Source organism: Asterias amurensis, chromosome 2 (genome assembly GCF_032118995.1).
Source record: "Asterias amurensis chromosome 2, ASM3211899v1".
Taxonomy (NCBI): Eukaryota; Metazoa; Echinodermata; class Asteroidea; order Forcipulatida; family Asteriidae; genus Asterias; species Asterias amurensis.
Genome location: NC_092649.1, coordinates 5058106 through 5085347, shown reverse-complemented (window position 1 = coordinate 5085347; position 27242 = coordinate 5058106). Strand labels below are relative to the sequence as shown.

At 38.3% G+C, this 27242-nt stretch overlaps 2 protein-coding genes across 3 annotated transcripts in view; one reads left to right on the top strand and one right to left on the bottom strand.

The window, feature by feature from the left end:
* Position 1: 1 nt before the first annotated feature.
* LOC139951323 (cysteine-rich with EGF-like domain protein 2) lies at positions 2 to 21941 on the bottom strand. 2 transcript variants are annotated; one of them, XM_071950171.1, is made up of 13 exons: positions 21806 to 21941; positions 20018 to 20316; positions 19284 to 19366; positions 15633 to 15687; positions 15000 to 15108; positions 13797 to 13835; positions 13034 to 13083; positions 12252 to 12378; positions 11836 to 11937; positions 10588 to 10767; positions 9480 to 9614; positions 8951 to 8995; positions 2 to 2118 (listed from the first exon to the last, which is right to left on the bottom strand). In XM_071950171.1, the coding sequence occupies exons 2-13, from the start codon at positions 20159 to 20161 to the stop codon at positions 1910 to 1912; spliced, it is 1278 nt and encodes a 425-aa protein (XP_071806272.1). In that variant the 5' UTR covers positions 20162 to 20316; positions 21806 to 21941; the 3' UTR covers positions 2 to 1909. The 2 variants fall into 2 exon arrangements, with proteins under 2 accessions (XP_071806272.1, XP_071806281.1); XM_071950180.1 differs by having other exon boundaries at positions 20018 to 20313; positions 21806 to 21934.
* A 3269-nt stretch (positions 21942 to 25210) lies between these two features.
* LOC139954152 (glucose-6-phosphate 1-dehydrogenase-like) overlaps positions 25211 to 27242 on the top strand; it is a 29246-nt gene continuing 27214 nt past the window's right edge. Inside the window, exon 1 of the mRNA XM_071953842.1 lies at positions 25211 to 25688. Coding sequence (XP_071809943.1) covers positions 25488 to 25688 — 201 coding nt within the window. The 5' untranslated portion in view covers positions 25211 to 25487. The remainder of the gene's footprint in view (positions 25689 to 27242) is intronic.

Below are 27242 nucleotides of genomic sequence, written 5' to 3'. Positions count from 1 at the left end.
CTCCTTCGTTTTGTTCTGTTTTATTTTATTTCCTTGTTCAACCATTACAAAGTACTTTTGTGAATCGTTAAAGCCATTGGACACTTTTTGAACAGAAAAATAATTAAAAGTTCACAGATTTACAAATAACTTACAGGGTTAACAGATCCATGACACGGCGAAACGTGCGGAATAAAGGTGGGTTTTCCCGTATTTTTCTCCCGACTCCGATGACCAATTGACCCTAAATTTTCACAGGTTTGTAATTGTATAGTTGTGATACACACTACTGTTTACCGAAGGTGTCCAATGACTTTAAGAGCTCTGACGAATCTAATGAGCACTGTGTGGATTCGAGTCCCGGTCATGACACTTGTGTACTTTAGCAAGACACTTTTAAAAGCAGTGGACACTTTTGAGTGGTAATTACTCAAAATAATTATTTTAGCATGAAACCCTACTTTGTAAACATTGAAAGAAACGGCTCCCTCTGAAGTAACATAGTTTTCGAGAAAGAAGTAATTTTCCACAAAATTGATTTCCAGACCTCCGATTTAGAATAATATGATCGGGAGGTCTCGAAATCAAGCACACAACTTGTGACAAGGGTGTATTTTCTTTCATTATTATCTCGCAACTTCGACGACCAATTGAGCTCAAATACACCAAGTGAGAACACTGGTCTTTGACAAATACCAGTAATAATGTCCATGGGTCTTATGCAATGATTGCTTCGTCCCTCGGATGGGATGTGGTGGTTGTGTTGAAGAACTAAGTGCACTAATTTTCAAAAAGGGAAGGGGTTCACCCCAGTGTTCCTGGTTTGGCACGCTGCATATTGCGCCACAGAACCGTGTAAACCGTTACATGGTGCTATATAGAGGAATTGCCATCATTAGTCCAAGCTTCAAAATGCCTTATACTGAATGTTCACAGTGCACTGAGAGTCAGTCACTGAGTGACTGATATGAACGCTTTTTATAAGAAGCCACCATAACAACAATGGATAAGTCATCAATAGTTTTGGAATAAAACAACTTGTTCTCAGTGACACTCTAATTAACATTAACTTAAAAACTTACTTGTTAACGAGCATTGGAGAGCTATTGATAGTAAAAACCTTGTGAGAAACGGCTCCCTCTGAAGTAGCATAGATTGTGAGAAAGAGGTAATTTCTCACTAAAATAATCAAAGACTTCCAGTCAGAAGACGTTTATTCCTATCTGAAAGCACACAAATTCGTCCAACAAGGGTGTTTTTTCTCTCTCATCATTTTCTCGCAACTTCGATGATTAGTTAATTTAGCTCGCATTTTCACAGGTTTGTTATTTTATGCTTATGGTGGGATACACCTAGCGAGAAGACTGGTCTTTGATAATAACCAAACGTTCCCATTAAGCAGCTTTAGACAACTTAATGCATTTTCACTTCCGAGTACTGGGGTTATGGAAAGAGATGTCCCTTTTCATCCCTTATTTAAACCTGAGGAGAAGTACTGACAGTAACGTTTCTCAGATCGTGTATTACGGTTGCAGATTATTTTGCCTGTGTGGGGAGATAGCCACTAAGGGCATTCGGCAAAATCTCAAAAACGCTACCACCTTTTAAAGCGAAATTTTCACAGGTAGCTTAATGATATATATCTACAACTAAATAGGATTGGAACAACACAGAGCGGGTTCCAATACCAAATGTATACAACAATTTTAACTGAAAAGGGGCTCAATAAACATGGGGAAAAAAAGTTTATAAAAATTACCAACATTTTAAGTGCCTTAGAAAAAGCCATATAAAAATCACAAGTAGACTTTTTTAATTGTTAATAATTGTGACCTTTTTGCTATAGAAATAAAACAGAAAATGAACATACCTCATATAAATATTAATTTGGTTTTTTTTATAAAGTGTGAGAAATCGCACTTATCCACTATCATAATTCCTCTCGTACTGGTTCCTCCTCAAAAACCTTCCCGCCAGAAACGTCCGAATCTTTTCTCATTTGAACATTTTCCGAACCGTTACTTTCATCGGTCTGCGTTATTATTTGCGATTCGTCACTGATATTTCCAGCCTCCCCTCCAATGGTAGTGGAACGATCCGCTTCCTTTTGTTTTTCCTCATCGGGTGAAGCGTCACCATCTGCAAAAGGAGGGGCAGCACAACAAATTAAGGTTTGGTCAATAGTTTAGTTGTTGCTTTGTTCAAAGATCGAACAAAGCACCTTCCCCCATTAAAAAAAATATATATGTACACTAAATGTAAGCAAAAATAAGAAATGGGACTATATTTTTGTGTGTATCTTTCAAACAACCAAGCAAAGAAAAATATTGTTCACCAGAGCAAGATACCTGCCAAAAACCCTATATTGTGATTAACATTGCTGAAACTGGTTCCCCTTTCTTTGCCAATACATTGACACGCATACAGGGACACATGAATTTCATGCAAGTATAAAAGGGTGTATGTACCACAAATAACAATGACAAGTGAAACAAATTTGTCGCTATAATTATTTTAGTAACACCGGTTTCAACGTAGACATTGACAATAAAACAGGGAGATGTTCATGTAACTGATGAATGACAATAACACAGTAGTTAATTTTGTAAAGGACAAAATCAAAACACATAAACTGCTCACACAAATTTAGGAATTTTTCAATCAAGTGTAACTTTATTAGTAATTACTCTCCTTGTATATGTTGTATTACCAATGCAAAGCTGAAGTGTCCCTCTTTAAGATGGTATCCCATTTGCAGTGATTACATGTTGCTTGACTTGGCCACATGAGAATGAGGCAAAGTCACAAATCAAATGTGCATTCTGTGTTACTGTGTGAACAACCAGGTTGACACTGTAATTAAAACAAGCGAGGCAACTTACTGATCTTAATGCACTTCATTGAGACAAGAAGTTCAGTAAATACCCAAGCAGGTTTTTTTTCTTCAAGAAATGAGGACTAGTGTGCTCACTGGTGCAAATGTGTGTGTAAACTATTCATGGTTCTGAAGCTTGACCGGTTTGAACATTGATCATTACCTACCGACTGTTCAGCATAGATAATGGTAATTTGTGCACATTTAAATTGTGACCTTGCCTCGTTGTCATTCATTTAGCCAAACTCAGCAACATGTAATCATTGCAAAATGTGGTATCATTTGAAAAAGGAACACTTCAGGTTTGCATTGATAATATAACATATACAAAGAGAGTAATAAATAATAAAGATTATGTTACTAACTTTTTGTGAGCAGTTTAGATTAGCGCTGGCACGTTACTCCGGAGGTCGTTGGTTTTAATCCCACTCTAGTCAAGTCTTTGTTCAACCCCAAAAACCAGTTTAGATTAAATAAATAAAAAATGCAAATAGTTTACAATAAACTAAAGTCATCAGTGAAAAACACACTCATGCCACATAATTGGAACATCAAAATGCGGTACCGTATATTCCATTACAACACATGCAATTCACAAAGTTTACACAACTCAAAACCCACAATCACACAATAAGTGAAATAGATTACATGATGGAGGTTGCCAAGGACATCAAATAGCACCAAGATGAACTCTCAGCCATTATTACATCTCACAGTTGCTCCATCTTAAAAGTTCTCACCACACGTCTTCGTTCTTGGTTGCCGGGACATAATCTCCAAACTGACAAGTACTTCAAGGTTGTCTTCTTGGATACGCACACTTTATTTGCTTAGCGCATAAAACCCTTTACCGGTAGTGAATAACTCTTGTGTTGAAATGTGAGTGGTTCACAATCTGCTAGCTAATGTAAATCAACAAGTCTACTAAGCAGGTTTTTCTGTAAAACTGAATGAAATTGGGCTGTAACCGCACTTGGGTCAAACTTGCTTCAAGGGAAAAAGGTGCTTAACAAATTGTAACTGCTCAGCAAAGATTGGCAGGGAACCAGTTATATGCAATGTAAATTATATGGTGTTTTGACCAACCAGTTTCTGCTAAGCAAGATTTGTCTATGCTTAGGCAAACATGTTTGAAGAGCCACTCTGACCTTTCACCTTACAGGGAGAAATTCAAGATTCACTGATGTTGATAAACTTTCACCCAACACAACATTTCCCCAATTTGTTACTCTTACATAATTCCATTGTTTGTTTTTTAAAGACACATGGACACGATTGGTAATTGTCAAAGACCAGTCTTCCCACGTGCTGTATCTCAACATATGCATAAAATAACAAACCTGTGAAAGTTTGAGCTCGATTGGTCGTCGAAGTTACAAGATAATAATGAAAGAAAAAACACCCTTGTCACACGAAGTTGTGTGCTTTTGACAGATGTTTGATTACGAGACCTTAAAATCTGATTCTGAGGTCTCAAAATCAAATTCCTGAAAAATTACTTCTATCTCGAAAACTATGTTACTTCAGATGACGCCGTTTCTCACAATGTTGTGTACTATCAACAGCTCTCCATTGTTTGTTACCAAGTAATTTGTTATGCTATCAATTATTTTGAGTAATTACCAATAGTGTCCAGTGCCTTTAAACAATTATGACAGGCCTGGATTTTCATCCTTGAAAGGGCAATGCCATTTTCATTTTGCAAAAGGCACTTCCATTGGAAAATCTTAAAGCCATAGGGAAATTTTTGAAAGGGGCACAGAGCAGGGGGCAACGGAAGCCACGGCATTTATTGCCTATGCATGTAATTCCAGACCTGTTATGGAGATACACATTTCTCGTTGACAGTTGTATCATCACCATGGTAACCAATTATGTATCAAAAGACAGAAGCAAGAAAAGTTGACTCATTAGGATGACTGCATGAAAAGATTTATTACATGTAGCGGTTTTTTTTCTCTTCATATTAACTTTTTTCAAATTTCTCAGTAAAGTAAAATGTTGAGGGGCCACATCACTTCATCAGCTACTAAAAAACACATGTATTGGGTGCGCTCGATTAGCTTCCCTGGGTCAACCCCGCAATGCTCACTCGGGTGAGCCCCTGACAAGAGCTAATCGAACGATCACCCCCGCCCTCTCGTGGTAACGTCAGGCACTAGGGGCCGACCCGGGTGAGCCCCTGGAATGACGTCAAAGCTATTCGAACGCAGGGGGGGGGGGGGGGGGCAGACCGGGGTCGACCCAGGGAAGCTTAACGAACGCACCCATTGTAATAAACCAATAAGGGTCCTATTTCAAAAGGGGTTAACACGTTTTAAAAACACAACTTTGGCTTGTCCTCTGGCTTGAGCTTCATCAGTTACTTTGAAATTACGATTTTCATTATGGGCTTTAAACAGGCAGACGTACATGTTGGACTGAGGATTACACTAGTAAACAGATGCTTCACGTGGTATTACTCAAGCTTACCATCATAATCAGAGTCCATAAGTTTTGGGTGTTGAGTTACTGAATGGTGTTGGACTGAGGACTGCACTTGTAAACTGATCATGCTTTACATGGGATCAAGCATACCACCATAATCAGAGTCCAACAGTTTGGGTGTTGAGTTACTGAATGGTGTTGAGTTACTGAATGGTGTTGAGTTACTGAATGGTGTTGGACTGAGGACTGCACTAGTAAACTGATCATGCTTTACATGGGATCAGGCATACCACCATAATCAGAGTCCAACATTTTAGGTGTTGAGCTACTGAATGGTGTTGGACTGAGGACTGAACTACATGTAGTACATTGATCATGGGATCAGGCATACCACCATAATCAAAGTTCAACCGTTTGGGTGTTGCCTTTACATGTACCATATTGTGCTGGATTTTGTTCCAGTGAGGAGGGATTATAACAAAACACTCAAGGGAGCTAAGATTAATGAACATGATTTTTCATAAATATGAGGAATAAATACTTTAAAAAACACTACAATAAAGTGTATATTTGTTTGGCCCTTTCCACCCTGTGGCATATGTCTTCATTAACAAGTGCTCTGTTGTACGTACATGTGTATGTATGTATGTATGTATGTATGTACGTATGTATGTACGTATGTATGTATGTATGTACATGTATAACGTGTATGTATGTACATGTATGCATATATGTATAACAAGTGCTCCCCTTAAAGGCACTGGACACCTTTGGTAATTGTCAAAGACCAGTACTCTCACTTGGTGTATCCCAACATGAACATAACATTAACAATCTGTGATTTTCTTTACTCAATTGGTCGTCGAAGTTACGAGAGAATAATGGTAGAAAAAAAACCTTGTGGCACAAGTTGTGTGATTTCAGATGCCTTGATTTCGAGACCTCACCTGAGGTCTCTTGTACAACTCAAAATGTAAGTGAGAAGTTACTTTTTTCTCAAAACCTACGTTACTTCAGAGGGAGCCAATTCTCACAATATTTTGTAACTATCAACAGCTCTCCATCATTTGTCCATTGCTCGTTACCAAGTCAGTTTTTATGCTAACAATTATTTTGAGTAATCACCATTAATGTCCATTGCCTTTAAAGACAGTGGACACCTTTGGTAATTGTCAAAGATCAGTCTTCTCAGCTGTGAAAATTTTAGCTCAAGTGCGAGATATTAATGAAAGAAAAAACACCCTTGTCACACGAAGTTGTGTGCGTTTAGATGGTTGATTTCGAGACCTCAAATTCTAAATCTGAGGTCTAGTAATCAATTTGTGGAAATTTACTTCTTTCTCGAAAACTACGTCACTTCAGAGGGAGCTGTTTCTCACAATGTTTTTTTACTATCAACCTCTCCACTTTACTCGTTACCAAGTGAGGTTTTATGCTAATAATTATTTTGAGTAATCACCAATAGTGTCCAGTGCCTTTAACAGTGACTGCTTGCAAAATGCCAGTTAAAACACATGAGGAATAGGAATATTACAGTTTACTCTAAGTAGTCCGGCTGCCTAGTTCAGTGTCAAAAATCATTCCTATTTCATTTGAAATATTGACAAGTGAAAAAGCTGAAGGACAAGCTAACTGGTCCCGCTGGTCAGTCAATTAAAATTTGTAAGGGCAAACCCTCAACAGCCTTCTTTATCCCTCCTACTCTTGACAACATTACCGGAAAGCTCCGTCAAAGAAAGAGACTGGAATAAAAACATCCTTTTCATCTGACAACTCACACCTGTTATCTCTATGTAATTCCTTTTCCAAGCAGTTGATTGGATCATGCACAAACCATAAAGGCTGCTGACTGCCCCAGGCAAATTAACTGCTCATCCACTAAGTTTAATGACCCAAGTAATTCAATGTAAACGCACTAGGGTTAGAAAGGATGTATAGTTTCTGATTTTTTTAGGATAAAACATGATTCTTTCACACCAAACAAAGAGTGAAGTGTCTAAGAGTAGGAGGGTTAACTAAGTTTAAACCAAACTACAAGAATTATAACTCATGGTCAATCTTATATTTACGAAATTTGATTATCGGATATTCATATTAAAACATTTTCTGATTTCCCACACAATGTGATTATGTATAAATATTTCAAAACCAAACCCCTGATACCGATGAATACAGAATGCAATAAGTTTTTAAAATGTACAAACACCAACGGCTACGAGTACTCCATGTCCTATAAAAACTGTCTAATATCCTCACAAAAGGCCAGAATTTATGTATATTGCAACCATAATTCCCTCTTACTGTCAAGCAGGATTTCATTGATAGGAAAACAATTCATGTCAACAATTCCGAGGCACAAAATAAATACAATGGAAGGTTAAATTGACATAATGGTGGAAATGCACAGAATGTATAATAACAAGATAATAAATAATCACACAAAAGTATGTTTTCAGAACAAAAAAAGGGTGTCACACACACTCAATTAATGTAATAATATGTACAGGTTGCAATTCCCCCCCCCCCCCGATTTTTCTTATTGGACTTTTAAAAAAGGGCAACCTTTTGCAGAGCTTTACAGAAGAAAAGTGTTATTCACAATTTGTTTCTGCTCAGCCTTCAACAGCAAAAGACCAGTCCAAACCAATACACATGACTTGCCACTTGTGATGGCCGTAACAATCATCTGCTTAGCACCACACTTTATGGATTTTTGGTTAAGTGCCGAATTAGGTGAATTAGGACCTAGGTAAGTTTTAAAAATGGGGGCAAATTGGTAACTTTTGCAGGTGTTTTTGAACTTTGCATTGCTTTTTGTTTTGTTTTTGCAGAAGAAAACTAAGAAGATACATTACTGTGGAAGACCTGCCCCCACAAAATATGCAGTAAAACAGTTTCAAAGTTTCTCTTTTTGCAGGCAAGGCTCACCTTTTGTAAATCAATCCGACAGCCTCTCATCTCATAAATGGCAATATTTGAAATATCGCTTGTCTATGTTTGGTATGAACGTAAATTTGCCATCAAATGAGTTTGCACAAGTTGAAGTGTGTTCAATGAAATGTTGCCAAGCTTTTCTGTATGGCCAGGTCACACAGGCTCCGATAATGACAACGAAAACGACAAAGACAAAAATGCACGCCCTCGATTGGTTGACAAGCATGGGCGTATTCTGCAAGGAGCAATTCAACCAATCAAGGGCATGCATTTTTATTGTTCTCGTTTTCGTTCTCGTTATCGGGGCTTGTGTGACCGAGCCTTTAACCATGTTAACAGTTGCAATACCTCAGAGTTTTCATAACTAACGTGAAGATTCAAACAATTTAGTCAACACCAAAGTTTTGGATACTGCTCCCATGTCCCCAGGAAAATTCAAACACATAAACAAAATTAAACCTAACCCTGGTAATATTTTATTTGAGGCGTTCAAGGATTTTTAATTTTTTTTAACCACCCATAATAAATTTTAAAAACCTTGCATAATTTGACTTGTATCCTTCCTCTTCTGTTCAAAGTCTCAACTCGTACTCTCTGCGTCTAGTGCAAACATTCTCAACATGTACCACACCCCAAAACCAAGGCCGAAGATGACGGCCATTATAGGGCTCCCTCTAGAGGCCAGCACTGAACCAATAAATATAAAAAAATAGAGAAGATAGAGAAGAATTTCACCTTTAAGGCCCAGGGTTGGCTCAAGCAGATGGTCTTTTCCGTCCACTGTTTTAAAATGAGGGGAAAAAGAAAAGAGAGATTATGAGTATAAACAGCAACTGTAACTTTAAAAAAAAAAGAGGACATTACAAAGTTTAAATAACTTTGTATAGTATTCTTCAGTTTTTAATGGCAAAACTGAGAATAAAAAAAGAGGAAATCAGCTGATCCAAGGAAAAGTTGCATGCCTGAAACAGGAATCAACTATCTTCATCTAAGAATTGCACCGTGGAGAATGAACATTATTTTTGTTATGAGCGTGCATCACGCATTTATGCTGGTCGAATTGGGGCACCCCATGAATCCAGTAACTAGGCTTACCTAGGCACATTATTGTACTTACATGAAACCGTTCACAACCATTCGTGGTTACTTAGCAGGGCTAAGAAATTGGGCCCAGTTGTTTTCACTTCAGATAATTCTTAATGTTTATCTTTTTCCCTTGCGCATTTCGGTCCAAGGACAACAGAAACTTGAAAAGTTGACTTACATAAAGCTTTCTCGACACAGCCGTCCGTGCCCTGCAAGTAACCGTCCTCGCACTCGCACATAAAACTGCCGGGAACGTTTTTACAGAACATGTGATCCTTCTTACATGTCTCGTCGGTGTCGCACTCATTAATATCTAAGATAAACAAAAGTACAAGACAAATAAAAAATAAAGCAATAGGTCAATAGCATAAAACCTTAATTTGTAACAAGTAACGGTGAGCTGTTGATAGTATAAAACATTGTGAAAAACGCCTCCCTCTGAAGCAACGTAGCTTTCGAGAGAGAAGTAATTTTACACGAATTTGATTTCAAGACCTCATATTCAGAATTTGAGGTCTCAAAATCAAGCATCTGAAAGCAAACAACTTTGTGTGACAAGTGACTCCGTGTTTTTCTTTCATAATTTTTTTGATTTGGGCAAGCTTTTGCTTGTAAGAGACGATGAGCACCCAGACTCAATTTTGAATGGATGTCATGGCACAATACATGTAATACCATGGTTTTCATGAGGTGGCTGTAAAAAAGCTTGCCCCGCCCCATTTGACATAGAAACTGCCTCTATAGTCTGATGATTTCTTCAGGGTGTCGAGTTCCTCAGACAATCAGTTTCTATGTTACAGACACTGGACACTATTGGTAATTGTCAAAGATTAGTCTTCTCACTTGGTGTATCTCAACATATACATAAAATAACAAACCTGTGCAAATTTGAGCTTTGGTCGTCGAAATTGCAAGATACGAATGAAAGAAAAAACACCCATGTCGCACGAAGTTGTGTGCTTTCAGATGCTTGATTTCGAGACCACAAATTCAAAAATCTAAGGTCTCAAAATCAAATTCATGAAAAATACTTCTTTCTCAAAAACTACGTTATTTCAGAGGGAGCTGTTTCTCACAATGTTTTATACTATAGACCTCTCCCCATTACTCGTGGTCAAGAAAGGTTTTATGATAATAATTATTTTGAGTAATTACCGATAGCGTCCACTGCCTTTAAGCTGTACCTTGTGCCTAAGAAATCACTATACAGACATGATTCAAATCTAACTCCCAAATGGCTTATTCAACAGACAGGAGCACTTCCCCAATCACAAGTTGAAACTTACCTTTGCATGTTGTCTCCTCCATTATGAAACCTGATTTGCATTTCACGCAGCTCTCCGGCCCCTTGCCTATACAAGTCTCGCACGCCATGTGGCACTCCACACACTTGAAAGAACCAGGGGAGTTGTCACAGAATTGGCTGGACTCACAGGGTGGATGGTCCTGGTTACACTCGTCTATATCTGTATACAAAAAATAAATCAGACGAACTTGACACACGAGGCAACTTTTGCAGACACCTTGTGGGGCAACCAACTACAGTACAGGCTAGGGACACTTTATTTGTAGCACACGAGTTATTTTGTGGCAGACAATGTCTGACAATCCCCAAGAAAAGAAAATTGATCTGTCAAATGTGACTGTTGTACTGTAGTTGACTGTGTACTGTGTAGAAGCAATCACCACCTCATATAATGCTGCAAACTGGTATAGCGAATCTATCTTCATAAATACCTCAGACAGTTTCGCTATTCCTATTGGTGGAGAGCGCGTCAGTTGGGGTGTTTAAATAAGGGAACATAAGGGTAGCGACGAGTTCTAACACAGCCGTTTAAAACCGGCAGGGTCGTTGGTGTGTGATAAAGGCCCGAGCCAAAGGCGAGGGCCTTTATCACACGGCCACGACCCTGCAAGGTTTTTAAACGGCAGTTTAAGAACGAGTCACTACCCTTTCATTCCCATCATTCATAAATGCCTTTTTGGTTAAAGGGCGCAATGAAATAAGAAACTCTATCCGTTTTCCGACGTCATTGAGCTCTGTACGTGTACATTCGAGACAGTTTTCGGATATGCATTCATGCGTGTATAGTCTTGGTGCAAGACGTTTTTCGTTTTCCTTTCATACACAGCCAGCCAACTCATGTAACAACAGCGCCGGCATCCAGACTAGCGTGTAGTATCCAAAAACAACAGGTTATTAACCGCTTCAGCTGGTTACAATCAACAGTTTAAATACTCCCACATGACGCGCTCTCCGCCAATAGAAATAGCAAAACTGTCTGAGGTATTTATGAATGGGAATTAAAAAGAAGTGACTCATTCTTAATAGGCAGTTTAAAACCTTGCACGGCCCAGACCCCGCCGGTTTCAAAGGCACTCGTCTCTACACTTTTATTCCTTAAATTCACAACCGTGTGACGATATTGAACGGTCAGAGACACGAAGGTCAGAAGGAAAAAAATATCCAAATCTCATACAGTTTTTCAAAGATAGCCTAAGACATCAGTTGCCAGTGCTGAGTGAGTAATTACCTTGACAGCCCTTCTCCTCCACCAGGTTGTATCCTCCTTTGCATTTCTTGCATCCAGTAGGTCCCCCATGGGTACATGTTGAGGCACATGATTCATCACATCCTAAAAAATTGCAACAAGTATGACTTTTGAGATTACAACATGGAGTAACAAGCAATTTATGGACATTCTCTGTGTGTGGTTACATGAACAGCTAAAAACAACGCTCAACATATGACATCGCAAGGTTACAAATTGTGGGAAACCTAATACTAATACAGGACTCGGGAAAGTACTGAGTATACAGTGCTACACTCATCGGTGTATATGTTATTTTATGCATGTTGAGAAAAACACCAACTGTGAAGACTAGTCTTTGACAATTACCAATAGTGTCCGGTGTCTTTAAGGAACTAAACAGTTTTTTGAAGACTAACCTGTGCAGACAGTATGGGTCTCATTTGTCATCTCTGTGAAGAAACCATTTTTACAAACGTCGCATAGTTCTCCTTTGTAACCTCCATTGCATTTACATTTTCCAGTACCCGCGCGTGTTCCACCACCCTGTAAATCAACATTTCAACAATTTTAGTAAGGCAGGATTATATCAAAGTTTTTTAAAAGGAACTGATTGTTCAGCAAATAAGTTGTGGAAGGTTTCAAAATTGCGAAGCCTAATTTTTGTTGGGGGAAAAATAACAACTTTTTCAAATACTTTTTTTCTGAAAACAGTTTTTGTGTATTCCAGACAGTTATGCTTACATCACTCAAAGGAACACATTGCCTTGGATCAGTCAAGTTTGTCTTTGAAAAGCGTTTGTATTCGTTTGTTATAAAAAGCATGTGGTTAGAAAGATATTTTAAAAGTAGAATATAATGATCCACATAAGTATCACTCAAAATTGCGTAGTTTTCCTTACATCGTCGACAAACACGGTCGGCCATTTATGGGAGTCAAATTTTTGTCTCCCAGTGTCCCATAAATGGCCGACTGTGTTAGTCGGTGATGTAAAAGGAACACCACGCAATTTCGAGGCATATTTGTGTAGATCATTGTAATCTACTTTAACAACATCTTTCCAACCATATTATGCTTTTAACAACAAAGGATTACGAACGCTTTTTATAGACCAACTCGTTCGATCCAAGGCAAATGTGTTCCTTTAAAGTTTTCCTTAAACTTAACCCCACAAAAGTTTCAGATTTGGAGTGAACTTACCGAGCACTTTCCATTGTTTTTGCATGGTCTCTCCACCCCTCCTAGACAATCTATTAAAAAAAGGTTTGAAATCAATAAAAGATGAGAAAAGCTCCTTGTTGTAGTACCTGCATGCATTGATTAACTTGCCCAATCTGGGTTAAGCTGTCAAAGGCACTCGACACGTTCAGTAATTACTCATAATACATGTATGTATTAGCACCAAAACTTACTTGGTACGGAGCAAAGGAGAGCTGTTGATATTATACTTTAACATTGTTAGAAATGCTACCCTTTGAAGTAAGGTAGTTTTGAGAAAGAGGTAATTTCTCACTGAAGCATTTTTGCACCTGAGAAAGACTTCAGGCCTGAAGCCTTTCTTAAGCATATGAAAGCACACACATTTGTGCAACAAGGGTGTTTTATTCTTTCATTACTTTCTTGCAACTTCTGATGACTAATTGAGCCCAAATTTTCACAGATTTGTTATTTTATGCATTTGTTGGGATACACTAAGTGAAAATACTGGTCTTTGACAATTACCAAAGGTGTCCAGGGGTGGATTTCACGAGGAGTTAAGACCAGTCTTATCTCGAGTTAGGAAAAGGTACCTGTCCTAACTAAGGAATAGCCTTAAGTTTTTAGTATCTCGTAAAATTGACCACAGTGCCTTTAAGGGAGGAATGATTGGTTTCAGGATGAAATACTTGGGGACAGTTGCAGATAACTAGTGTGAAATAATAATTTTGAAATTAATAACTGGTAATAGTTTTGTTTTCCCTACCTTCACAATTTGGACCAAATCTATTTTCAGGACAGCAAACTGTAAAAGGAATTTAGACAAACAATATGCAAATTAGTAGGGGAAAAAATGAATAAATGATCAAATATTTCGGACTAAATTCGTTAAAGAGTGAACGCTGGAGAGCTGTAAATATTACATAAAGATTGTTAGAAACGACCCCCTTTGAAGTAATGTAGTTTTAGACACATGTTAGAGAAAGAGGTGATTTTTTACACAAATTTGAATCTGAAAAAGGCTCCTGACATGAAGTCTTTCTGAAAGCACATGATTCCACAAAACAAGGGTGTTTTTCTTCTCATTATTTTCTTGCAACTTTGATGACCATTGAGTCAAAATTTGTACAGGTTGGTTTATTTTATGCATAAGCTGGGATAAATACAATACAACTGAAGCATGAAGCCGCAGCTCTATGATGCATTTGGTGCATCCGTGCAGGTGAAAGTCGCCAGACATACAAGGCCTGAAGGCCACTTCAAGGTCTGGGCTACAGTTTTATTGAAGGTTAAAATCTGGAAGTGACAACTTTTTTTTCTGCTTAGTCCTTTTACATTTGTAGGCTCATACATGCAGTTCAGATTGAAATGGGTAACCGGAAGACACAAGTTCTGTTTGTTTCTAATCCATTCAGGAAAAAAAACGTAGCTACATGTACTGTTTTTTGTTGTTTCATGGTTCTATTCTGTTTTGTGATCAAGGGTCCCCATTTAGTGGGCATGCTACCTGTTTTGATATTCCCTTTTGCACAAAGTTGTGTTTTAAATGTTTGTATCTATACTTGACTACACAACTATATTAAAGGCAGTGGACACTATTGGTAATTACTCAAAATAATTATTCGCATAAAACCTTTTTTAGTGACAAGAAATGTGGAGAGGCTGATGGTATAAAATATTGTGAGAAACGGCTCCCTCTGATGTCTGAAGTGCTATAGTTTCCGAGAAAGAAGTAATTTTCCACGAATTTGATTTCGAGACCTCAGATTTAGAACTTCGTGTGACAAGGGTGTTTTGTTCTTTCATTATTATCTCGCAACTTCGATGACCAATTGAGCTCAAATTTTCACAGGTTAGTTATGTTATGCATATGTTGAGATACACCAACTGTGAAGGCTAGTCTTTGACAATTACCAATAGTGTCCACTGTCTTTAAAGGGAGAATGCTGGGTGGAAGAATGCTACTCACTTTTGAGCGTATCTATACAAAACCATTGAAGTAAATCGGGATGCTCCGTTTGGTGTTGTGTCCACCATGTCTCTATCGTTTCTTCGTTGAGTTCCAGCATCATATTGCACTGTAAATATTGATTTAAGTTAGGTTACTACTTCAACTGGGTGGACTATTTTAAAAAGGAACATTACAGGACTGATAAGAAGAAAACAAACTTGTCTAGGATCACAGATGTACATAAAACTTACAAAGTCTAATGATGATAATAGTGAACAACATCCCTTGAAAGATTTCTGTCTAAAATGTTATACTACATGTATCTTGATGAGAAATATTAATTTGGTTTTTTTTTTTCCTATAAAAATGAGAAATAAGTCAAACTAATTTCCTGTTTAGACTTAACTGCCCAGTGAGTGTTATATTCATTTTCTATAATCGATATCCTGCAAAATGTGTAGTCGGTTTTTACTATTTTCTCATGGCCCAGATGGCTGATCGACCTCAAACTTCCACAGATTTGTCTGGTTAAATGTATATAATGGTGGATTACATACATGTTAAGCGCTTATAAATACAATGCCAGCAACTGTTTTGTTAGAAAAACCAACTCTGTTTTGAAGCAAACCAATTTCTGTCTTGGATTCTCACCTCATGTTTTTCTTTGGTGCATAACTGCTCCACAATTTCAATCAGCCTTGTTTCACTGGTTAAAAAAAAAAGGGCAACAAGTTACAATAAACATCATGTGGGATGTACAACCACCTACATATAGTACACAGTCGGCCCTCCTATTCAATGTCACTCAAACTAAGCCAGCCTGCAATATGACACGATGTAGTAAATCTACTACATGTGTACTCAGTAGACATTCAGGTCAACCCTCCTACTATCTGACCATTTAATATCCCTCAGATTGTGGTCTCAAAATCAAGCATTCTTTCATTTTTATCTCGCAACTTCGATGACCGATTGAGCTTAAATTTGCACAGGTTTGTTATTTTATATATGTTGAGATACACCCAGTGAGAAGACTGGTCTTAGACAGTTACCAATAGTGTCCAGTGTCTTTAACTGTGGGGCACTCTGGACCCAAACTATGCAAGTCTGGCCGAAGCATGCTGAACAGAAAGAGGTCACACTGAATGTTTGTAAACTTCATGTTTAGGTTTGGAAGTGTAATCTGGACCATTTCAAATGGTTTTAAGTTGTTTTTATTTATTCTCTATTAAATAAATCCAGAAATAATTTGTTTTCTTTATTATTTGCAAATCAGCCCCAATTCGAAACAAAGGCCCACTGCTACCTTGTGCATGGGAGAGCCTTGATAGTCCTGACATAAAACAGCAAAGCAATAGAAGCAAAATAAAACTGAACTGGCCGGTACAACCCTTCTCAATCTCAAATGTGTTGGGTCATCTAAACAAAAAATAAAGTATCAAAATAAATCTGCATGCCAGCAAAAAAAAAAAAATCTTTTTTTTTTTTACTTGGGACATCTACATGTAGGATGGTACCAGTAACACTGGTAATGGTATACAAAATGATAACACAGGAAATTAATAAATACCCCGCTAGAATATTCAGAACACATTGCTGTTTGTATGAAGGTGATTGCAGAACACGAGAGTAGTGACTGCAAATCTGATCCCACTCTGACTGCATACTTAGGGCATACTGACTAACAAAGGCACAACATTGCACAATCTGCTACATGTACTACAGGTGTGCTTTACTGTCTTTCAATCAAGATAAGATACAGCAAACGGTTACTTTGGTTCCATTCTCTACGCCACAAGATACACGTAATGTTGGCAAAACTACAGACTTCGGTAACTATGCTTTTTAAATTCTCTTTGAATCCTTTTAATTTTGCAGACTACGGGACTAAGCATTTCATTTTAAACCATTGTGACCAATAAATGAATTAATGAACGAAGATAAGGTACAACAAATGAATTGCAGTACAAACCATGATGACACTCTCTGTGCATCAAATACAAGTTTAGGTTAACATGGTCAATGCCTTGGTGCCCTTAAAATGACCCAAAAGAAATTTACAATTTCCTCATAAAGGTGCCCTTTGAGTAGGAGAAAATGACTTGGTGCCCTTGCAGCATACAGGCCTGTGCTCGTCTGCTTACTTTCTTTGAATCAAGAGAATGTACAGCAGTGCTAAGTAATGTTTTTACAGTGTCCTTGTCTTCTTGAGTATTTTCTTAATGTATTTTTATATATTTTTTAAAGGCAGTGGACACTATTGGTAATTACTCAAAATAATTATTAGCATAAAACCATATTTGGTAATGAGTAATGGGGAGAGGTTAATAGTATAAAGCATTGTGAGAAACAGCTCCCTCTGAAGTGACGTAGTTTTCAAGAAAGAAGTAATTTTCCAAGAATTTGATTTTGAGACCTCAGATTTAGAATTTGAGGTCTCGAAATCAAGCATCTGAAAGCACACAACTTCGTGTGACAAGGATGTTGTTTCTTTCATAGTTATCTCATAACTCCGACAATCAATTGAGCTCAAATTTTCACAGATTTGTTATTTTATGTATATGTTGAGATACACCAAGTGAGAAATGAGAAGACTGGTCTTTAACAATTACCAATAGTGTCCAGTGTCTTTAACTTAGAGATGACCAGAATGGAAGTACGCTTTTTCTAGCTTATTTTTATGTTATCCTCGACAATTCCAGGTTCAAATGTCTTTTATGCTTTTGTATTTAATTTTCTGTTATTGTCCTTTTGTTGTATTTTATTTAACACTGAAATGAGTGTCTCATCAACAAACAATAAACAAATAATGACAAATTATAAGCCTTCTTTTTTTCTGACTCTCTTTGAGTCAAGATAACTTAAACAATGTCGGTAAAGTTTGCAAAAATGCTGATTTGCTTTGTCTTTTTTATGCTTTGAGTGAAGATAAAGTACATTACATCGGTTAAGTTTGAAAAAATGACTGCTTTGTGAATTGTTTAAAGTTTGTTTATTCTGTCATTCAAGTGCACAGTTCAGTCAACATTCTACATAAAGTTGGCAGATGACAGTATGAAATCTGGAAGAAATTAATAATAGTTTTTTAAAAATGTCTGATAATTTCAATTTTTCATTTTTTTTTTTTAACAGCGGGAAAGGAATCTATCTGAGCTTCAGCCACTGTGACCTTTGACCTGGTTGTTTGACCTTTAAAAAGCTGGCATCTAGGAATAGATTATCGCAACACAGTAAGTACAACATCCTTTGTCATCCATTAGGTTTAAATGTCACATTGTTGTACAATGTGCATCATTGTATATTCCAGGTCAATTCCTGGCCATGCTGGCAGGCAAGACACTTCATGTCATGAGAAATTGTCATTGTGTACCTGTACCAAAATTACTACAGTTGTATGTGTAAGAATAACAGGTGTGAGATGCGTTGTTTTTGTTTCAAAGTTGGTAAAAATTGGACGGTGACCTTTTCCTCAAAAAAAACATTTGGTTTGCAGTAACACTATGTGTGTACACCTACATTGTACTTGCCAGGTAGATTTTGTAACTGTGTAGCCATAATACTACCGTGGAGTAGAATTAAGGAACTCGGGAGACTTAATTCAGTTCTGAAAAGATCTGTTCTACTTCTTAACTACACCTGGGCTGAAGGTAGAAAATCGGCTGGGACCACTAGCTTAAAGTGGATCGTTATTAAATTCAATACCGCGGAGTGAATTCTTAATTGGTCTCAACGTTTCGACTAGCTAGCTCTAGTCATTGTCAGGAGATGATGTTTTGAACATGTACTACTCTAACACAAGAACTCAGACTCATCAGTTTTAGTATGCCCTGAGATTTACATAATAATAATAAAATAATAATAAGACTTGTAATGCGCACGCATCCACCCTGCTGGGTTTTCAAGGCGCAGTATTATTCGAGCTAATTATTGATTTGTTAATGCCTAGTTTTTGCCTGCTTATTGTCTCCGCTCACCCACGAATAATCAATAACTATCATCTGCCATCAAGTATGGTTTACACGTATTTGTTTTAAAACCGAGTGATTTCTGCTGGTGGTGAGAAACTTGAGACCATCTGTCTAAAAGAACGGACAGTTATTTATGTGTAGGTTTGTACGGTAGAGAAATCTTGTGTTTGGGACTAAATCAATTGAATCAACACTAGGAACTTTCCTTTACCTCTACAAGTATGATTTTAAGGGAAGCTTTCTACCATCATTATCTTCAAATCGTGTAATTTCATATAAATTTGTGGAATTTGTGTTTTGTGTCATACAAAAAGTACCCAAACCCTTTAACTACCTTGTGGAATATTTTCCTAACTTCTTCTCCTGCCAGTCCGTGTCACCACCAGCAAAATTGTATCGGGCCGTACGCTCCATTCCCTGCAGGGTCAAAGTATACACTCAGTCAGTTGTGAAGAAATCAGCAAGATTATTGTAGCTATAGACGATGTGACCTCTGATGCCACTCAAAAACCATTAACATGATTCGCGCGCATACCGCCGGGCAAAACTGTTGTATTTTGGCAGCCAGCTAGAAAGTGTATGCAATCTAACCATGACTACGCGTCTTTTTGCCCGGCCAAATATGACGTACATATATACAGTGTTTTTTTCAACAGAGGGCACTTTAAATGTAAACATAGGTCACATCGTCTATAGGCAAGTCAAAGTAACGCCCATGTCAAATTAATATAATCTAACAAAAAGCCGAAGAGCAAGGTTTATAGAGAGGGTTTTAGGGAAGCTACAGTTAAGTTTAGTTTTGTTTACATTGTGGTGCAAAAGAGAAACCCACGAACAGGCACACTAAATGGGGAACCTTGATGCTTGATCACAATCACACATTAGATTAAAACAAACAAACAAACAAACAAACAAACAAACAAATAAAACAAACAGAGACAACAGCAAAACTGCAAAAACAACCAATTGAGCTCAAATTTTCACAGGTTTGTTATTTTAGAAGACTGGTCTATGACAATTACCAATAGTGTCCAGTGTCTTTACAAAGCCACATCACCAACAACTTACCTCATTGAAAGACTTGGCCAGTTCCCTACACGTCTCACATTTCTTCTTGATTTCCTCATTTTTCTTCTTGCTTGCGAGATTGCCAACCACAAGGAGTAGAAAGACGACAGCTACATGGAAAGTTAGATTGTTTATTGAGACCATGTTTGAACACAGTACTCAAGCTAGTCCATATGACTCCACTAGCTGTCTGAAGGATGGTAGTGGTACATCAAATGCCCTCTCTTACTTGCAAAACAGTTGTTTCTTTCTTAAAAGTTTCACGGCAGAATCCACAGCTTGGCTAGCTCAAGATGCTTCTGAAAATAAAAAAATTTAAATAGTATAAAATAATATTTTGCTTTGTGAGAAAGGATTTCTACTATTTTAAATATTAGGTATCCCATTTAGCAAGAAACTTCTGCTATAATTCATGAGCATTTACACAGGAAAATTGACCCAAGGCCAGTGGTGTCAGTGTTGGGCCAGTAAACTGAGACAGGACAAGTCCAGTGGTCATAGACCGTGTCCGAATTGGCGACTTCGGCTACAGCTACGGCTAGATCAGCGCGTCTGTCAGTGTTGAAGGATAGGCAGACGCGCGCACCCTAGCCGTAGCTGTAGCCGAAGTCGCCAATTCGGACACGGCCATAGACTCATGTTTTATTAACTCAACATCTTCCTTTATGGTCACGAGAATGATGCTCAAATGTAGAGTTTGAGTCTCACAGGTTTCTTGGAATAACATGCAACTTTCCGTACTTTTCACTCATGTTTACAAAAGAGGGGGATATGTCATTCAGGTAAATTAGATACAATTTATTTATTTCTTCACATCAAATAAAAAAGTGGTGGCGTGATATAGAAACTATTCCTAATTTACTGCTGAGGTTTTCCTCAAAGTCCCACACTATATCAAAAACTTAAAAATGTATAAAAATGCATACTGATCGAAACGTCGAGTTAATCCAACGGTTCTTTTCAGAACCACCCCAACTCACTTATTACATGGTGTTACCGCAAACTCTTCTATATCTTATTTCCACCATGCAAAGTTTCAAATCCTACTTTAAAATGTCTTCATCATCTTCTCTTCTTGTTTGTAAGGCTCAAATTAGAGCGTTGAGAATATTTATCCAGATCGGAAATGGAAACAACTGGAGCCCCCCCCCCCCCCAGTAACTGGGTCCAGCAGGACTGACCAATCGTGAAACTTTTCTACCACTATGAACCATGCACAACAAGCAGTGACAAGTACAAGAAGGAATATTTAGTGACTGTCACTGTCAGGTGTCATGACTGTCAGCAGTCAGTCACTCGGTGTCAAATGCTTAAAAAATATTGTATAACTTAAAAATTGCCTAATTTTAATTACTTGGTTTGTGCCAATCCAGCATAGCCTACGAACTTGGCACTATTTATGGGGCTACGTTTCACCATGGAGGAATAAATCAGTTAGCAAACACGGTATAACTAAAAAGTTTTAAAACCATAATCATGGACTGAGGAATGAATTATTTATTCCTCCATGGATTTATTCCTCCATGGTAATAAACCATTGTCAACACAACGATTTGCCGGACGCGCGCCATTCGTTGCGAAACAAAGACCCACAACATCACACGAGCGAGACGGCCGGCCGGCCGGACGGCGGACGTCCAAATACAGCTACAGTAGTAACAGGAGTGATGACGGGCTCTTCAAAAAATGATGGTATGAAAAGTGCACTCCCGACTCTCGGCGCTTCCAGAGATTTTTGAAAACCCTTTTTTTATATAAAAAGACAATTATTTGATTGGCAATACTCACCGGTGAATAGGTACATGTAGGTTAATACCAACAACTGATCCTACCAATGAGGTAAAAACAAAATGCTACCTACGACGAGACGACGGACCGGCCTTTTCTCTAATCAAAACATGGGCGCTGCCATTTTGTTTAGAATTTGTTGAACCAACCAATGGACTTACGCCACGTGACTTGAATAACAAAGCCCACGTTACAAATAATTAGCGCCCTCAATATTTCGATTATGCGGGCAGGGCAGGGGGCATTTTACTGTCAGATCAATAAAAAGGGCAACAAGTTCCCTGTTATAACTAAAAACAACGAACATAATTTAAAAAGAGTAAGTTCCTCTTCAAAATACTGAATCCATAAAATTCGCTTGTTGCAACTTTCTCGAGTTCTACGGATTTTGTAAGAAATTCGACATTTTAAAAAGGGTATTATTGGTGCGTATTTGGGCCGGACCATAGAGCTATATAAAAGTATAGAGGGCCGGACAAAAAAAAAAGGCTCAATGCAAATATGAACGCTATGTTTTCTGTTTTATCGCAGCGAAGGAGTTGTGACGTCAAATTCACATCAATAAATCGCATCAGTTTTGGCATTCGCAGGAAGTAAACCGGGCTTTGGTCGTATAAAGAATTATCATTGCGCTTCGACCCCGGGTTATATTAGGGCCGCATTCACTCCATCAGGTCCCTGGCTGGCTGGTTGGGGAACAGCATGCACTGCCACAAAGTGTAGCACAAATCAATCACAAGAACTATTAACCTCCTGCCCTACAGGCACCAATCATGAGTGATGAGAAGCAAGTAATCGGTGTCTTGCTCAACTTGTAACGGTCGCGAATCCACGTCCTTAATGGCAGGCAACCACAGAACTGAGTCCGATGTATTAACCGTTGGTCACACACCATCCCATCATAGCATAAAATAACAAACTTGTGAAAATTTGAGCTCAATTGGTCATAGAAGTTCCGATACGATGAAAGAAAAAAAAAACACCCTTGTTGAACCATGGTTGAACGAATTTGTGTGCTTTCAGATAGGAATAAAAGGTTTCAGCAAGAAGTATTTTATTATTTTAGTGAGAAATACCTCTTTCTCAAAAAATACATTACTTCAGAGCATAGAGTACTCTATGGTCAGAGGGAGCCGTTTCCCACATTTTTGGGGGGTAATCAACAGCTCTCCAATGATCGTTGCCGAGTCAGTTTTTGTTTTGAGTATAACCAAACAGGCGATGTGGGGTGCATCAACTATATATAGGCCCCTTGCAAACGGGCCTTATTTTGTTTTGTATGTCGCAAGCTATGGAAATATAAACGCTCACAAGGAAAATGGATTTCCCGCTTGCAAACAAGGAAATATTCTTATTATTGTTAAGGTCACACAGTCACAAAGTGCAATTTTTCACACTATCTTACTGTCCCGTGGTATTGGCATTATCCATTTGGTCTTCTTGGAGATTGCCTGCCTGGTTGTGTAAAACACTAATAGCCATAGGCCTATTAATAGCGCCTATCTCATCTAATTTTGCGATAACACCATTATTTTTTAGATTACACCAAATTCTAAAATGTATATACAATGATTAAGACAATCAGAGCATAATCAAAACCACCGGCTTATTTTAGAACCAACACTAACTCTTTTTTTATAGGTTCTATATTGGTATGTTTTAATGGCATTATTTTATTAACAACATTTTATCACATTGTGACCAAGGATAAAATTGCATGACAATTTACAAGATAAAACATCAAAGTCTTAGAAGACAACTAACTGCCCCCATCTGTGTTTATGAGCTGCAAAGTAGGTCATTGGATTTCGATCGGGGTGCTGCGTTAATTTGACTCATTTGTGGGTCATTTTGACTCAGATTAAGGGTCACACTGAACCAAGACATGGGTCAGACCCAATGGATGGGTCATACTCAATGATCTTGATTCATCCATTCATGTATCATAAGGAGGTAGAATGTTAGTTGTGTTTGAAGCTTTGCATACGTTGGAAATAGGAAGTAATTATCATGAAGTAACTATATCATTATTAATACCATGTAATTAATATATCTAAACGAGTTGGGGGTGGTTCTGAAAAAAACCGTGGATTTCAGCTCAACGTTTTGATCAGTATGCTCTGATCAGGAGATCGTCTTCCGGAGAAAGCTTAACCTGTGTTAATGGGTACAACCGTGTATAAAATCTCGTTTAGTGATGGGTGGTGGTTTGGTCTCAACGTTTCGAGTAGGCCTGATATACGCTCATGCTCGTCAGCAGGAGATGGCCGTCGAGGTAGAACTTCTACCTCCATGCATCAGCATACTACACAATGACTCCACAAAATAAAAATGTTAAGGACAAACACTTCCTTCAAGGTCAGATGGTTGGTTTCCAATTGGTGAGCAGGGAGAAAATATTATCCTCAGCAAATTTATTCACTTGAAGCGAAACAATGGATAACGCCTTTTACGTTATATTTTTGTCTGGCATTACTGTTTAACCCACAACCCACAGTTTGTTTTTGCGGCCATGTAATTATGTCCTATCCACCAACATTCCCCTAACTTCACCCTACCTAACAAAATAATCGCATCCGAAATGTGGTCTTTGTTTTATTGTTCGACACTTCACTAATAGAGCGTATTAAGCCCGTTTTTTTTTTTACCCGATGAAAAAAAGAGGGCAGTCATCGATTTGTAATTAGCTGTCCGATGTTTAAAAAGATTTGCTATAACAATACTCAACAGACGAGTGTAAAGTCTACACTTTTCTGTCCGCCCCATACAACAAAATGGCATTGTGTCATCATGATGGAAAAGTCATCATGATTATCAAAGAAGGCATGGTGAAGAATGAGGAGAAAGAATTCAAGAATGCAGGATATTATTAAGACGATTAAACCAAAGAAGTGGAGATGGGCAGGCCACCTAGCACTGAGGCATGACCACGTGGGCATGCAAAACAGAAGATGGAGAGATGAACTATAATGCTTGGCAACATACAGCGCAGGACAGAGTGAAATGGTGATTGGTTGAAGAGGCTTTCCTCCTGTAGTGGAGTGAAACAGGCATGATGATGGAGCGAAACGGGAGCACCCTTGTGGGGTAGTATAGGCCTACTACCCAAAAGAGTCATTGCTCTTTTTGTATATCCACAGTGCCGAACAAGTTTTAAAAAAAAGTCGATACAAGGCTGAGTGTTTCATGGCTTCAAAGGTATTTCGTGAATTATGTATAGGCTGAATATTTTATTTTGGGAAACAGAATGATCGATATCTATGTCTCTTTAAAAGCGTGCCATACAATGGGGATATTCAAACGCAGTCATGCAATGAAACACCTTTCAAGCCTGTTCATAGAGAAAGGTGGGCCTATAAAATGTAACATCGATGTGTTGCTCAAGTACCTCTCAGTGCACCGTAATGCACTGCAAACAAAGTTCGGTTTGTTTGTTCACAACACACAGGTGAACTTACATTGGCAGCACCAAACCACTCTGCACTCGAGGGTACCCGTTGGAACCGCTGTGCACACTTCTTGTTGCTGGCCATTTTCTTTTCAGACAATTAACTTGTCGCAGGAGAACTGTTGGGTACTGAGCAACTACCCCTTCATAAATTGAACAGAATAGAGTGTCTTTCTAAGCAAACATCACCGACGAAGAGGAGACCAAAATACAGCATCTTTCCCCGATGCTCCTATGCCCCCTATGGGCAACAGCGCTTCTGCCAACAAGAGGAAAAAGCAACAAGTCATCAAAACATCACCAGAACTAGAAGTCCAGACTATCACGCAGAAGCAACCTACTCAGTCTGCAGTAACAGCGACCAAACAAGAAGAGGTTGACAAAATGGCCACAAAACAGAATGGACAACGCCAGTCTGAAGACGATGCAGAAAAGGTACAGGCAAAAATTTTCTTTCATCAATTCGCCCCGGAACACAATCATGAACCCCACAATGAACAACGCCCCATTCCGTGGCATGAACGTTTACTTAGAACATTGTGGTGCGGTCGTTGTTTTTTTTTTGTTTTTTTTTTGTGTAAGCTCAATATGATTGAGCTAGCTGTCCCAATTCTTTCTATTATTGGCCGAGCGGTTTTGGATCTCATTCTGGGCACACGTGTCCTTCTTGACCTTGGGCAAGACATTGCTCTTATATCGACCAGACTCTACAAGAGTTTTATTATATTAAGGCATGCAGAACGAAGCTGCTGCACTCAATTTCACCTCCCCTCCCCTCCGAACTTTTGATTTTTTTTTCTTTTCAATCAAGTATAATTCATTAGGCCCTGTCCAGTACTCCCAAAAAAATGTATAAGGGGTGAAATTCTATTGATACTATTTTTTGACTTTTAAAAGTTCCTTGCATGCGATGGGAGGTATCCAATTGGTCAGGTAATTGGCTACACTTTAAAAACTCCCGGGTAAAAAATGACCCGGATTCTGCCCGTTGGGCCTGCCTATGATTTGGTTAGTTTGACCCGAAAGTCTGCCTTATAAAACAAATTTATAAAAAAATGGTTCAAACTGACATAGAATCTGTGGCGATTTTTTGTTTTACCAGTTTCCGAGTCAACTTGACACGGAAACAGGTCAGGCTGAACGAGACTCAGGGCGTCATTTCGGGCCGTGAGTTTTTTAAAAGTTTTTTTAGTGACAGTATTAGCGAAACTACAGTTCTGAGTTTCACCAATACAACAACTGTTAATGCCTATACATGTTTTGCCTTTTTAGTTCTTGCCAATAATCTAGTTCAAGTGCGTTCCCCTAATACCCCTCTTTACCAAACAATAAGGGACTGTCCTCTCACACCAAAACATTAGGGAAGCGTTCCTACTTCGTGTTTTTTTTTCAAGGAGTGACATAAAGTATTCTTCATGAGGCTGATCGTGTGGTGGTGGAGGTGATGTTGGCCGCGTCCGACTCTGTTAACCTAAAAAGTAACCCTTGATTTTGCTGAGTGAGGACTCAGGTGTTGCGACACTTTTTCAGAAGATTGATGTTATTATAGGGTACATAATAGAGCCTTATCTTGCATGTGCCTGCCCACGAGTAAATTTTCCCCTTCACGGTAAAAAGCTGTGAAACTTGTTAGTATTTTTCGTGTATTTTTGAATTATTAAGATTTTGCAATATATAAACTCCCATCATAATGCTTATTTATATTATTTGTGGGCTGCAGTACCCATACATAAAATTTAATTTCCATGACATGTTGAACAGTCCCACCTTGCGGGCATTTCTGGACAAGTTCAGTGACACTCAGTGCAACTAGATCAATGGCTTATGACGTAAATTTTCACTCACACGCCATGATACATGCATAAAATAAAATAAAAACAACAACAACAACAACAACAACAACAACAAAAACACTATCGGCTTGTAGCTATAACATGCAATTGGTACATAATAGGAGCTCCAAACAGAGCCCCAACAAGTTCTGATTGA